This window comes from Choloepus didactylus, chromosome 18 (genome assembly GCF_015220235.1).
Source record: "Choloepus didactylus isolate mChoDid1 chromosome 18, mChoDid1.pri, whole genome shotgun sequence".
Classification (NCBI taxonomy): Eukaryota; Metazoa; Chordata; class Mammalia; order Pilosa; family Megalonychidae; genus Choloepus; species Choloepus didactylus.
In genome coordinates, this window is record NC_051324.1 from 76,546,233 (window position 1) to 76,561,149 (window position 14,917).

At 49.6% G+C, this 14,917-nt stretch overlaps 1 protein-coding gene across 3 annotated transcripts in view; it reads left to right on the forward strand.

Moving 5' to 3' along the window:
* Window positions 1–14,917, forward strand: part of TBCD (tubulin folding cofactor D) — a 229,186-nt gene that overhangs the window by 148,148 nt on the left and 66,121 nt on the right. For all 3 annotated transcript variants that reach the window (XM_037810609.1, XM_037810608.1, XM_037810611.1), the window contains 2 exons: window positions 6,406–6,491; window positions 14,579–14,659. In XM_037810609.1, the coding sequence (XP_037666537.1) occupies window positions 6,406–6,491; window positions 14,579–14,659 (167 nt within the window). The remainder of the gene's footprint in view (window positions 1–6,405; window positions 6,492–14,578; window positions 14,660–14,917) is intronic.

Genomic DNA, 14,917 nt, shown 5'->3' on the forward strand with positions numbered 1-14,917 from the left:
AAATTCTCATGCTGTGGGATTTGGCAGTGAACTCTTAGATATGACACCAAAAGCAGGAGCAACAAAAGAAACAATAGGTGAGTGTAACTTGATGAAATTTAAAAACTTGTATGCATTGAAGGACATTATCAAGAAAGTGAAAAGATAGCCCACAGAATGGGGGAAAATAGTTGCAAACTGAATATCGGATAAAGAACTTTAAAAATGCAACAAGAGAAAGGCAAACCACCCAATTAAAAATGGGCAAAGGACTCAACTAGACATTTCTCCAAATAAGATAAAGAAATGGCCAATAAGCACATGAAAAGATGTTCAGCATCATTAGCCATTAGAGAAATGCACATCAAAACCACGACGAAATGCTACTTCACACCCATGTGGTTGACTGTTATTTAAAAAATGGAAAATAAGTGTTGGAGAAAATGTGAGAAATTAGAACTCTAGTCATTGTTGATGAGAATGTAAAATGGCACAGCCCCCGTGGAAAAACTGTATGGTGATTCCTCAGAAAGTTAAATATGGAATAACCTCTGACCCAGTGGTCCCACTTCTGGGTAAATCCCCTAAGAGAGCGGATCAGGAGCTCACCTGGACGTGTGGCCCCGTTGTCTGTGCTTGTTCACACTCCCAGCAGTCAGCGAGGTGGGCACGGCCCGAGTGTCCACCCACAGGTGAACAGACAAGCAGACGAAAGAGGATTCGGCCCCAAGAGAGCATGAGGACGCACGCTGCAATGTGGAAGAAGCTTGAAAACATTGTGTTGGGTGGAAAAAAGCAGACACACAGGACAAATACCGTATGATATCACTTACAGGAGAGGAGGAGAAACACGAGTTCACAGAGACAGAAAGGAGGTTAGAGGTTAACAGGGATTGGGAGGAAGGGGCAAGGAGCAGTGTTTGGGGGAAATGGTGAATTTCATGCAATGTGAATTAGGTCTCAGTAAAGATGTTTAAAGAAAGCACAGGTGGTTGGCCCCACCCCTAGAGATTGTGATTCAGCGGTGGGGGTGCGGCCTGAGAAATGACCTTTGGAGCAAGTTCCCAGGGGATGCCGGAGCTCCCATTCCAGGGACCCCATTTTGAGGCCCAGCTCTGAACAGCCTTGCTGGGGGGCCCTGGGGGTCCTTCCTGTGAACAGCTGCAGTTGTTTCCGCTGTCACTCGTCCCTCTGGACATGGCAGCAGGACGAGGTACCCCGTGCCTTCTCCTGCACATTCCCACTGAGGGGCAGGGGCCATGGCTGCTGCTTGGGCAACACTGCGGTCCTCTGCCTGCACGTCTGGAACACTGGGCCCGAAGGAATGCTTTGCAGCCCCAGCTTGCGCTGAAGCGGAAGAATTTCGAATCCTCCTGGTGGGGTGGTCTTCCCTGGGGACTTAACCCTCTGACCCGGCAGCGCCTGGACCCCAGGCTGGGGCTCCGGCTGTGGAGACAGCAGCAGCGGTATCGGTGAGTGTCCCAGCAGGGCCGGGTCCTGCCCACAGGGCCTCTGGCAGCCTCTGAGAGAGGAGCCATCCAGGCAGGTGACTTGTTGGCAGTGGACAGTCAGTGCCGAAGCCTATTGCTGACAGGGCGACGCATGAATGAGACACGGACACGAAGCTAAGAATTAAGGGTGCAGGGGGCCCACTTGCATCTCGTGCTAAGTGGAAGACAATGCAGCCTTGCTCCAGCTATTTATTTCAGAAGATCAGGTGTATATGCTAAAGGTGCTCAGGTGGGGGAGAGCCCACCAGATACCTATGTTTACATCAGGTGTATACAATCTAAGTTTACCTCAGGTGCATACAATCTAGGTTTAAGACAATGGTAGTCACAAGACACACCTCTTTACGGGGCGGGCCTGCATGGCATTCTATGCAGGCCTGCAGCTCAGCGTTCCAAGCCACCACCCCAGATATGCCTCAGGCAACATGGAAGCAAGGGTGTCAGACCCAGAAGGTGGACACCAAAGTCATCCTGAAAGGGAGACAGAGCTGAAATCCCTCATCTCAGAAGCTTTTAAGTTTTGTGTATTTTATTGAAATTGTGTGTGATTCCATAGGAGGAGTGTGGTAAGGGTCACAGCTTTTCTTTGACCGGCTGGCAGAGCGGCTGAGCTGCAGCGTGCCCAGAAGATGCCCTTGGCCCTAGCCTGGACTTCCTGCATCAGTCAGCTTCGGGCCCCCCATCATTCAAGCCAGGAGAATTTAATAGGAAGAATTGCTAACGAGGTAAAAAGGTGTACCTCCAAAGGGATGAACTTTAAGGTGTATTGAGAGAGCAAGTACAGAAGCTCTAGGAAGTGGTGCACCTTAGGCTGAGGGAGGAAGTGAGCAAGGGAGAAGCCTGGAGGCTAGAGGAGGCCTCAGGCTGAGGTTCAGGCCTTGGAGGAGAGGTCATGTCCTCTGGGGTGAAGAAGGAAACTTCTGGAAGCCATTTAGCTGAACCATTTCTGACAGGCCTGGGTGGTGACGATGCATGTCTGTGGAGAGGCCCAGCGCTCACCCCACTGCCTGTGAAAGCGATCCTGAGCAGCTGCCTGCCCCTGGCGGCCCGGGACGGAGTGTATCCCTGGTACACGGCGGGTGTGGTGCCGGGCCCCAGCCCTGCCCCTCTGGCCCCTCCATCCTCTGTGACACGCATGGCCACTCAAGAAAGCATATTGTTGTATTCTCTTCAAGTACCACAAGCTCTCATATACCTAAAAATAGCTCCTGGCTCATTTTTATTTTGAGAAACGGGCATTCAAAGAGGACTTTAACCAAATTTGCAGTGTTTTAATATTTTATAAGAAAAGACATTCATGCTTTCGGACGCACGCCAGTGTTTTTAACCTGAAAGCGAAAGGGGTGAGGATGGAGCAGGCACTCTTCCGGTCACTGCCTCGGGGTCAGGCCCTGTCGCAGAGAGCGCCGAGGACGCTGTCCCGGCCGCTGTGGAGTGTCCTCTTCGTTCTGCAGCTCCTCATTGCTCCATCGGGGAACAGGATGCCCCCTCGGAGCTTAGCAGAGAAGGAGAGCCAGCCCTCCTGCGTCGGCCCCAGCCTCGGGGCCCAGGACGTGGGCGCCTGTGGGTTAGCGCAGCCCTGGCCTTCCTGGAGTCCACTCTCCTCCTGGCCGGTGTCAGGGTGGCTGGAGCCTGCGGCCACAGCCTAGGCATCCGGGGCTTGTCCGGTCCTGAGGCTGCAGCCCCGGTTCCTGCCTGGGGCAGAGAGAGGGCCCCTGTGGTCAGGAGCTGCCAGGGCCCCAGGGTCTGAGCCAGCGCCGGGGGTGGGTCTGCCCACTGCCTCCCCAGAACCTGCCCCTCAAGACAGGGCCTGAGGTCGGTGGTCTTTGGGAGGAAGGGCCCACGAAGGGGCGGCGACCCGCGCGGTGGCCACAGTTCCGAGGGGGCCCGGGTGCTGCCTCCCGCGGTGGTCTCACTTATGCCTTTGGGCTCAAGGGGTCTCCCGCCATTGCACTAACCTGCCAGCTACGCGTGACCTCCAGCAATAGCTCCAGAACTGCCCCACTGCCACTGAGTACTGTCTCAGGGACAGTAAGAGGGGCTCAGGGCATCCCCGTGGGGAGGGACAGGGTGGAACCTGTGCCACTGTCCCTGAGACAATCCCCCCTCTTGGAGAGGACAGCCCCCTCCCCAGCAAGACGAAGGTCAGTTCTCTTCTTTCATTTTCCTCCTGAACGTGCTCTGGGTTCTCCCCTTGCCCTTGGCGCTCTGTGAAGCCTGGGCCCGAGTCCTGTCTAAAGCCCCCTGTGCTCTGGCCTGCACCCCGGGTGGGTCCCCCGTGTGCCCCGTGGCAAAGGCACTGGGAGCCACAGCACTGCAGGGCCCAGCGCCCTCCCGCGCTGCCCTTCGCTGCTCCTCTTCGCAGAACTGGCCGCAGCTCTGTCCAGTGCAGCCCCTCTGCTTTATCACACAGCTGTCTGAAAACAAGCATGTTATTTCTGAAGTCGAGCTGAACCCCCTGCCGCCCACAGCCCAGTCCTGCCTGTTCCGTCTGCCCTGGTGGGAAGGGGCCTGTGGGCATTCGGGGCTGGAGGCTCGGCCTGGCGAGTTCCCAGGTGTTCCTGGGGCTGCCGCGAGGGCCACGCAGGTCGGAGGCACTCGCAGAACCGCTGACATGGCGACGTGAGGTTTTAATGGCCAAGTGTTAGTCAGTAATGATTGTGAAGATACAAAACGTGTTAAAGAGAGATTTGAATTCTGGGCCTAGAAGCGGGGGCAGGCCTGCGGGGGGGTCAAGGGGAGCAGGAGGCTGCCGTCAGCTGGCAGCGTCCACTAGACACCCTGACGTCCCTCCTGCCGGCTCTTCCCTCACTGCGCTGGGGTGCGTCTGGGGTGAACTGCAGTGAGCACAGGAACAACAGCAGTTAAACCTCAAGGCCTATAGGGAGCAGGAGACTTGGGGTGACTTGGAATTCAGGGCAGCTGATGAGCACCACCTCGGCATTTAGTTTCATTGTTGCACAAATTGGCTTTTATATTTGGCTTGAGAACCAAACCACCATTTTTTACATTGTTAGCATGGTAATAAAAGTCCTGAATTTCGTATAAAAATTTGGAATCAAATTCTAAATGTAATTCTTTGTGTGTCAGTTTTACCTGGAATCCTTCCATGTGTACAGGCACATTGTTGTAAGGTGCTGGTGGCGTCGTTGCACAGCGTCACACGCAGTGTCACACAACACTACATGGCCTCACACGCTGCGCCAGGGCACCACATGGAGTCACACATGGTGTCCGTGACACTGCATGCCATCACACGCGGCGCCGCGACGGTACGTGGCATCAGACGTGGTGTCCCACGACACTACATAACATCATGTGTGTTTTCTCATGACATCAAACGCGATATCACACCTGGCACTAAGCAATGTCACTTGCGTTGTCACATGGCTTGTTTTTCAAGTCCCGACAATGTGGTGGGTCAGAGTGGCAGTTCTGCTTTGTGTTTACGAAGCCCCTTCTATCTTTGCAAACAGCCTGTGGAGGTGGTGGCAGGCTGGGGGTTCGTGCGTGCTGTTTTCTGAGCGCCGCGTGTCAGATCCCCAGCTTTGTGCACAGGTTGCTGCTCCCTGTCCGCTCCTGCTGTGTGGCCTTAGGGTCATCTCGTTCTCAGGGGAAGAAAGAACTCCCCAGGAGATGTTAACCAAGTCTGCCATGGATGATGGTTGCAGGGCCTTTTACTACTTGGTTTGGATTTTGTTATTTGTATTTTCTCAGAAAGCTATTTATTTTGTTTCAAGATTTTCAAATACTTTTACCGGTGGGTGGTATGCTGGTTGAGATGTATTATGTCCCCCAAAGCACCATGTTCTTTGATGCAGTCTTGTGGGAGCAGATACGTTAGTATTGATTAGGTTGGAAACTTTGGATTAGGCTATTGCCATGGAGATGTGACCCACCCAACTGTGGGTAGTACCTTTGATTGGATAATTTCCATGGAGCTGTGGCCCCACCCATTCATTGTGGGCCTTGAGTAGTTCATTAGAGCACTAAAGAGCTCAGACAGAAGGAGCTTAGAGCAGCTACAAGCCTAGAGAGACATTTTGAAGATAGGTGGTGAAAGCTGGCACTGACATTTTGGAGAATGCCATTTTGAAATGCAACCTGGGAGCAAGCAGATGCCAGCCATGTGCTTTCCAGCTAACAGAGGTTTTCCGGACACCAATAGCCTTTCTCCAGTGAAGGTACCTGATTGCTGATGCTTTACCTTGGACACTTTATGGCCTTAAGACTGTAACTGTGAAACCAAATAATCCCCCTTTATAAAGCCAATCCAATGCTGGTGTTTTGCATTCTGACAGCATTAGCAAACTGGACAGGTGGTGTCAGTAGTAACTGGGAGATGTGTGGCTGGACTGGGCCTCCTGATGGTGTCCCGTGGACGTGGTGGGTGCCCCTACCCCTGGCCCCTACCGGCTTGCCCTCGGGTTCGCTGCCTGTCATTGCTTCTCATGGTGTGGCTTGTCGGGGCCCCACTCTGCACAACTCTGCGGCAGTGCCTTCCAGCTGCCATCTCGATGTCCTCACGCTGTCCTCCAACAAGGCAGGCACCCGGCCCCTGCCCAGCATGAGTGCCCCAGGGGGTCCCTGCGGGGCGAGGAGTGAAGCCAACCTGGTGTCTCTTCATGGTGTGTGAGTGGATTTCAAAGAAAGGTCTCATGACTCTTGAAAGCTGAAATGTGTGAGTTTGAAAACATTAAATGTGTTTAGCAGTTTAGGTAAATTCAGCATCTGGCCCAGGAAAGGCGGGATCCTGGCTTGTGCTGGGGCCCGCAGTGCGGCGGCCTGTGCCCCAGTTCCAGCCGCCACGTGCCTCTCCGTCCCGCTCTGCCTGCGAAGCGTGCTGCTGAGATTTGGAGGGGCCTTTGCTTGTTCCAGTTGTTTCATCTTCTTTTCCCTTTCACTTTTTTAATAGGGCACTTTCCCTCACGGAATCGATATTTTGACCACAGCTGACTATTTTGCTGTTGGAAACAGATCTAACTGCTTCCTGGTTATAAGGTAAGTTTTTAATATTTATCACAAAAATAGAATGTTTTCTTTTATTAGATGTCAACATCAGCTCCCACTGTTTTCTATTTTCATCCTAGAAGGTCCAAAAATATAATATATGGATAAAAATTAAAATATTGAATTGGAAACAGTGATGAAACTTTTGCTGCACATTGATCAGACTTGTTTCACGCAGCTTCTGGTCACACTTTCAAGAGCTGTCAGCAGTTTTAAGATGCTTGAAGTGGATGCTCTCTGTCATGAGGTGTTTCTCTGCGTCTTTGTGTGTTATTAGTGCCCCTTCCATGCAGGACTGATACCTCCTGGGGGGTGTCCAGGCCAGAAGTAAGCATTTCCTTCTGCGTGGCGAGCTCTCCACTGAACTCCAGGGCTATAGTGGACGTCTCAGAGTGAAATCTTAGATTAGAAGTGCCTGTGCTGCTGCTTTTGTTTCAGTAAAAAAGTGTTTTCCAAGGTGAAGTTACCTTTCTCTTGTTTATAAGCTGAGAAAGAGGTATTTGAGATATCAGGTCATTCCTATCTGCAGTTTGCAGAAATCACATTAAATCGTCTTCACTGGGCAAATTACTTGTCTTCGTTAACGCATGCCAACATAAATGTGAACAAAAACAGGCATAATTTTTGAAGTGATTTATCTGCTTTAAATTAGAAGAACAAATCATGTCTGGTGCACCTTTTATTACTAACCATCATACATCCCAAGGGTGGGTTCCCTAACCTCTTCTTTGCAGACCGTGTGAAAGTTACGTTTCTCCCTAACCAGCATAGACAGATTTCTTTAAAATGTAGCATTTGGCTTCTTTCCCTGGAAGGGTCTTGACTAAACACACCGACTGTATTTTTAGTATCCTTCCATTTTTCCTTGTCAGTTAATGTATTTCTTTGCTTTATCAATTCTTTCTTATTTTCATTCATTTTTCTTTGATTATTGTTTTAGTTTCCTGGGCTGCTTACAGCAAATACCCTGAAATGGGTTGGGTTTAAACAATGGGAGATTCTTCACTTACATTGAGAGTTTGGGAAATCGAGGCATCATCAAGGCGATGCTTTCTTCTTGGAGACTGGCTGCCGGCATCCTGGGCGCCTCTGTCACGTGCAGGGACGTGGCAGCGTCTGCTGGTTTCTCTGCTCTTGTCCAGGTTTCACTGGTTTCAGCTTCTTGTTCCCGTGGCTTGCTTTGTCTCGCATGCGCACTCTTGCTCTCTCCGTATTCATCCATTTTTAAAGGGCTCCAGTAGGAGGGTTAAGGCCACCCTGGGTTACACCTTAACTGAAGTGGCCTCATCAGAAAGTCCTGCTTAACAGTAGGGCCTCACCCACAGAAATGGATCAGCTTTAAGAACATGATTTTCTGGGATACACACAGTTTCCGCATTAACATTTGAACACATAGTGCATGTGAAGAATCTGCCATACATCCTTTTCCCCACATTACTTGGGTAATGTAACTTGGAGTTAACTTTAGTTTTGCAGATTTTACTTGTCATTGAGGTTTTAGAGAACTTAACAGGATATCTGTTCAGTTCTAAGCTGTTGCGGAATCACATGTAATTTGTATGTGCACTTTATAAGAACATTTCCTAAAACTGGACCTGGTGAGGGTGTGTCCTCTCTCACACGTTCTTCTCGCTCACTCTGACTGGCCCTGCGTATGAGAACACGGGCCAGCTCCCCCACCCGAGGTGGGGGCAGCCCTCTCCCCAGCCCGAGGGGGGAACACACCCCGAGTCCTGGCCATCGGTCTTGCTGGCAAAAGGTAGGAGGCCGTGGTGTGCTCCAGGCAGGTGCAGAGGGGCATCAGGCTCAGCCGTGAGTTGGGGTTGGATGCTGTTCTAGTTTGCTAATGCTGCTGGCATGCAAAATACCAGAAATGGATTGGCTTTTATAAAGGGGGTTTATTTGGTTACACAGTTACAGTCTTAAGGCCATAAAGTGTCCAAGGTAATGCATCAACAATTGGGTACCTTCAACTGGAGGATGGCCAGTGGCATCTGGAAAACCTCTGTTAGTTGGGAAAGCACATGGCTGGCATCTGCCCCAAGTTCTGGTTTCAAAATGGCTTTCTCCCAGGACGTTCCTCTTGAGGCTGCAGCTCCTCAAAAATGTCACTCTTAATTGCTCTTGGAGCATTATTTCTCTTGTTCTAGTTTGCTAATGCTGCGGAATGCAAAACACCAGAGATGGATTGGCTTTTATAAAAAGGGGGTTTATTTGGCTATACAGTTAGTCTTAAGGCCATAAAGTGTCCAAGGTAACACATCAGTAATCAGGTACCTTCACTGGAGGATGGCAAATGGCGTCCGGAAAACCTCTGTTAGCTGGGAAGGCACGTGGCTGGCATCTGCTCCAAAGTTCTGGTTTCAAAATGGCTTTCTCCCAGGACATTCCTCTCTAGCAAGCTTGCTCCTCTTCAAAACGTCACTCACAGCTGCACTGAGTTCCATCTCTTTGAGTCAGCGCGTTCATATGGCTCCACTGATTAAGGCCCACCCTCAATGGGTGGGGCCCCGCCTCCATGGAAATATCCCATCAATTATCATCTACAGTTCGGTGGGGCGCATCTCCATGCAAACAACCTAATCCAAACATTCCAACTGAATCCCCACTATTATGTCTGCCCCACAAGATTGCATCAAAGAATATGGCTTTTACTGGGGAACATAATACCTTCAAAGTGGCACACCTCTCTTAACTTCTCTGGAGCAAAAGTCTGCTTTCAATGGCTGTCTTTAAACTGTCTCTTATCTGCAGCTCCTCTCTCAGCTTCTGTGCATTCTTCAAAATGTCCCTCTTGGCTGTAGCAAGCCCACTCCTTCTGTCTGAGCTTATATAGTGCTCCAGTGAACTAATCAAAGCCCACACTGAATGGGCGGGGCCACACCTCCATGGTAATTATCCAATCAGAGTCATCACCCACAGTTTGTGGGGTGCATTTCCATGGAAACAACCTAATCCAAACGTTCCAACTAAATCCCCACTAATATGTCTGCCCCCCACAAGATAGCATCAAAGAACATGGCTTTTTCTGGGGGACATAATATATACAAACTGGTACAGACGTGGTCCAGGCTCTCGGCCTGTGAGTGGGGATGTCCCCAGGCAGGGCACAGGTCTGTAGTTGGGAGTTTGTGGTAAGTCAAGAGGAGCTGAAATGCACAGAAAACGACTAGCGGAAGGTGGCCAGTGAAACGGGAAGAGGGGGTGGGGCCCCCTAGCATTGCCTTATCTTTTGTTTTTATTTTAAGAACTTTGTAGAAGTGTAAGTGACATGCAGTAAGCGGTACCGGTTTGAAGTGTGTCTTCTGATCCGGGTATCCGCACGTCTGCGCAGTAAACCTGCCTTCTCATGCCCTTTGGGCAGGCCTCGCGCCCACCCCCTCTCCACCCCACCCCCGGTGGCCGCTGCCCTGCTTTCGGTCACTGTGGGCAGTTTGCGTTTTCTCAGTCTGGCTGCTTTCCCGCAGCCCCGTTGTTCTGAGGGCCGTGTTGCGTGTCAGGAATGCTGCGCTCGTTGAAGTTGGTGTTCCTCAGTCCGGCCGGTGAAGGACACCTGGGCTTTCCTCCGTCCACCTGGGGGCTGGCCCCCGTTGGGTTGGAGCAGCCGTGGCGCTGGTGCCTTGGAGTGAGAGCTGGGGCATGCCAAGACCAGGGCACCGCGTCTTGGCCTCAGCTCCGATCCCGTCCACCGCACGCACCCGCCACCTTGGTGCTCCTGGTTTTTGCCTTTTGACTCATCTCAGACTAATTTATTGCCTTCAGAGTGTGCTTTCTCCCCTCCTCCTCCAGAGAGGCCTCCTTGCTTCCTTCTCTGAGTTCCAGAGCTTCTGAGGCCTTGTGGACCAAAGCCAGCGAGGCACTCCCTGACCTGGCACTCCAGGACCCCCCAGCTCACACACCTGCCCGGTGTTCCTCAGGGCTGTCTGCCGGCTCACGGCAGCCAGTAGGGGACGGCCCACAGGGTGAGGTTGCCTGGATGGTAACGTGTAAATAACTGGAAATTTGTTTCCACACGTGAACTGTAAAAACATACGTTTTGGGGGAATAGAAAATACATGATAATACTTGCCCCTGGCACAGCGGGCAGTGAGAGCCCAGCCCCTTTCTCACTCTCCTCCCAGCCCCCAGCTCCTGTCCTGGGTCCCCGTCGGTACCACGCTCCTGTGCATTCTTCCAGGGGCGTTCTAATTGTGTCCACGCTCCTGTGCCCCCACCCCCAGCTCCCACACCTGCCTTAAGTGCTCGTCAGCACAGGACTGGTTGAGTAAACAGGACTGCCTAAGTCAACCTGCAGCGGGAAGCATGAGGCGGCGGCTCTCCGTGTCCTGTTGGGAGAAGAAAACCAGGGTGGCTGCCCTGCCCTGTGTCCCGTGGCGTGTTCTCGCCGCACACATGGCGCAATCTGATCAGATCCCCTCTCCTCTCCTGGTGAGCATTGGGTTCTGTCCAGCGTCTCGCTGATACACACAATTTAAGGCAATATTTTTGTGTGTATCATTTATCACGTGTGGTTATGTCTGAATAAGTTACTGAAAGTGGAATTGCTGGGTCAGAGGGCATTTATGTCTTAAATCTTGATAGGTAACCAACGTGAAGCCACACCCAAACGCGGGGCTCCCCTGTGCTTCATACGTGGGTCCCTGCAGCGACTGTTACAAGATTTTCTGTCTTTGGTAATCTGACAGGTGAAAAAAGTGTTTACTTTTATTTCTTCTATGAATGAGGCTAAGCGTCACTTCAACTATTTGAGCCATGTTTGTTTTCTTCTCTATAAACTATTTTTGATGGTTTTTCTACTAGGCAGTTGATATTTTTCTTAGTGATTTGAAAGAACTTTTATTTTAAAGAAGTTAGTCTCTTTTTTGTGATACCAGTTACAGAATTTTTTTTAGTTTTGTTTGCCTTTGACTTTGTTTATGGTGTGCTTTTTCCTTGCAGAAATTTTATTTGAACCTTTATAATTATACATAAATATTTCTGTTTTTCATGGCTGCTGAGTTTTGAGTCATGATTAGAAAGGCTTGTCCCAATATTGCTCCCATGTTGTTTTCTAGAATTATAACTTATTTTTCAGGCATAATTTACACTCAGTCAGCTGTACCGTATGAAGTGGGCAGTTCTGTACTCAAGATGCAGATTTCCACCTGAGAGCACGACCTCGTGCCCTTTGGCGGCTGGTCCTTCCTCCATCCCCACCTCTGCCCCCGTGGCTCCTGAGCGAGCACACTCTTCGGGGCCCGGTGCCCGGTGCCTGCACCGGTGGGGTGGCTTTGAGAGCCTTTCCATGGCTGGGTTGTGTTCTAGTCTGTGGCTGTGCCCCAGTGTATTTATTAGCTCCCCTATAGCTAACATTTAGGTTGTTCTGAGTTTGGGGCTCTAATAGAGCTGGTGTTGACATTTATGCTCGAGTCTGTGGGGCATAGATTTTCATTTCTCTTGGATAAATACTCAAAAGAGAATTTCTGTTTACTTAATTTCTTAAGAAATTGCCAAGTTGCTTTGCAAATTGGCTGTAGACTTTTGCATTCCCATCAGAAATGTGTGAGTTCTGGTCACTCCATATCTTTGCCGAAACTTGGTATTGTCAGTCTTAAATTTTTAGCATTTCCAGTGGGCACAGTGTTCTTGCATTTCCATAATGAATGCTGATGTTGTACAATTTTTTATGTGCTTGTTGGCCGTCTTCTTTTGGGATGTTCCTGTATAAATCTCAGGCTACTTTTTTTTTTTAATTCAGTTTTATTGAGATATAGTCACATACCATGCAGTCATGCAAAGCACAGTACCATTATATAGTTGTGCGTTCATCACCAAAATTAAATTTTGAACATTTTCATTACCACATGCACAAAAATAATAAGAATAAAAATTAAAGTGAAAAAGAACAATTAAAGTAAAAAAGAACACTGGGTGCCCCCCCCTTTTTTTTCCCCTGTTTTTCTACTCATCCATCCATACACTGGACAAAGGGGAGTGTGGTCCTTATGGCTTTCCCAATCACATTGTCACCCCTCATAAGCTACATTTTTATACAACTGTCTTCAAGATTCAAGGGTTCTGGGTTGTAGTTTGATAGTTTCAGGTATTTACTTTTAGCTATTCCAATTCATTAGAACCCAAAAAGCGTTGTCTGTATTCTGCGTAAGAGTGCCCACCAGAGTGACCTCTCGGCTCCTTTTGGAATCTCTGCCGCTGAAGCTTATTTCATTTCCTTTCACATCCCCCCTTTGGTCAAGAAGATGTTCTCCATCGCACGATCTCAGGCTGCTTTTTGATTGGATTTTGTCTTCTCTTTTTATGTATGTTTTGATACAAGGCCTCTGTCATGCACACCTTCCACGTCCTCTTTCCCAGTCTCTGTTTTGCCTTTTCACTGAAACTTTACCAGCCTCCCTCGTGTGGAGCTCGGCATGGGTGTGCGCCCCTGAGGTGTCGCTGCCATGAACAGAGCGACGGTGCTCCGAAGCCTCCGGGGCCCCGGACCTGCCTGCAGCCCTTCAGGCTGCCCGTCTGTCTGCTGTCACCATGACTGGGCTGCGTTTTCCGTAATTTTATGTAACCGGGATCACATAGCATGTCCTCATGTCGGTCTGGCTCTGTCATTCAGCGTAATTAGTGTGAGATTCATCCATGTTGCTGTTGCCAAAAGTCCGTTCCTTTTGGGTGCTGGGGAGTCTCCCGTTGTGTGGGCGCTTCGCGGTCTGTTCTTCTGTTCACCTGCGGGTGGATATCTGGGTTGGGGGTTTCCAGTTTTGGGCTGTTACAAGTGAAGCTGGTGAGAACGTTGGTGTCCGAATCCCTGCATGGACACATGCTCTCCTGTCTCTCGGGAAGGCGCTGAGTTGCAGAATGGCCGGGCCACAGAGTGGAGGGGTTTGGCTTCTGAAGAAGTGGCCACACCGTTCCGGAGGTAGTTTCACGTTCTCTCAAGCAGCGGGTTGCAGTGCTTCTGCTCTTCACCAGCTCTTCGTGTCGTCAGTCCTTTTTAATTTTAGCCATTCTAATTGGCATGCAGTGGTGTCTCATTGTCGTTTTAAATTGCATTTCCCTAATGATTGATGATGTGGAACATCTTTTCATATGCTTATTTGCTGTTCACAACTCTTCTTTAGTGAAGTGTCCAAATCTTTTCCCCATTTTTTATTGGGTTGTTCGTTTCTTTGTTATTGAGTTTTGAGAGTTCTTTATGTATTCTGGATACAAGTCCTTCATCAGACAGAGGCTTTGCAAATATTTCTAGTCCGTTGCTCAACTTTTCATTGCCCTTAACAATAACTTTTGAAGACAAAAGTTTTAAATTTTGATGAAGTCTGATTTATCGATATTCTTCCTTATGGAATTTCCTTTTGCATGTGATAATTTTTAGCTGTCTGAGGTCACAAAAGTTCTCCTATGTTTATTTCTAGGAACTTTATGATTGTAAGTTTTACATTTAGGTCTGTCATCTATTTTGAGTTCTTTCTGTGTCATGTGATATGGATTTAAGTTTGTCTATTTGCAGATGGATATCCAGTTGTTCTAGTACCCTTGTTTCTGAATATCTTTCACGTCTGTACGATGCATGTTCAGTCTGTCCTTTGGCTTTCTGCACATGTGGAACACAAGTGCCAAAACTGTTTTAATGTCCTTGTCTGTTGGTTTCAGCAGATGGTGGAGTTCTGGTTTGGTTTCCATTGAGTTGGTCATGCCTTCCTGCTTGTTAGCTGGCTCCTCGGGGTCAGGGTGACGGCTGCTCCAGGCACCTGCCTCGCTTGGGGCCCTGGCAGGGGTGCAGACTCGGGCCTGTCCAGGGAAGGCTGTGGGACCACTGCTCTTTGGCAGTGTGTCTCAGCATTGCGTGCAGGTGTGGGCTGGCCGAGGTGCTGACAGAAGGTTCACAGCTGTTCCCTGGGTTCTGCTCTGTGGACCCAGGCTTTGCTGGGGATTCGGGCCTCCAGGAACATCCTGAACACAGAGAGTGAATTATTATGAACTGTGCTGAAGTCGCCTCCAACTGTGACATAATTCATCTAGGAATATCCCGGGACTCTTATTTGAATGTGGCCCATCACTGACCTGAACGGTGTGTTTCCTTCCAGCGTGTTTATTGCCAGCTTTCCTGAGTACACCCGGCCGATGATAGAGCATCTGGTTACCCTGAAGATCAGCCACTGGGACGGGTAGGTGTTCTGTTTCTGTGTTTCTCTAATCAGCTGAGGATGTCATTAGCCTTTCTGTGAAATAAGAATTCATTGGTTTTTGTTTGCTTTTTTTGCCAAGGAGAGATTCAAGTTTCTCGTTGCAGATGCCATTTTTTAGAATAGCTTCTGGGGAGTCATGGAAGTCCCAGGCTCCAGGCCAGAGGTTTCGGTTGAGGGTTTATCTTCAGTTTTACTTCTGGAGCCTGTAGTCACACATGTGTCCTGCACATGTGAATG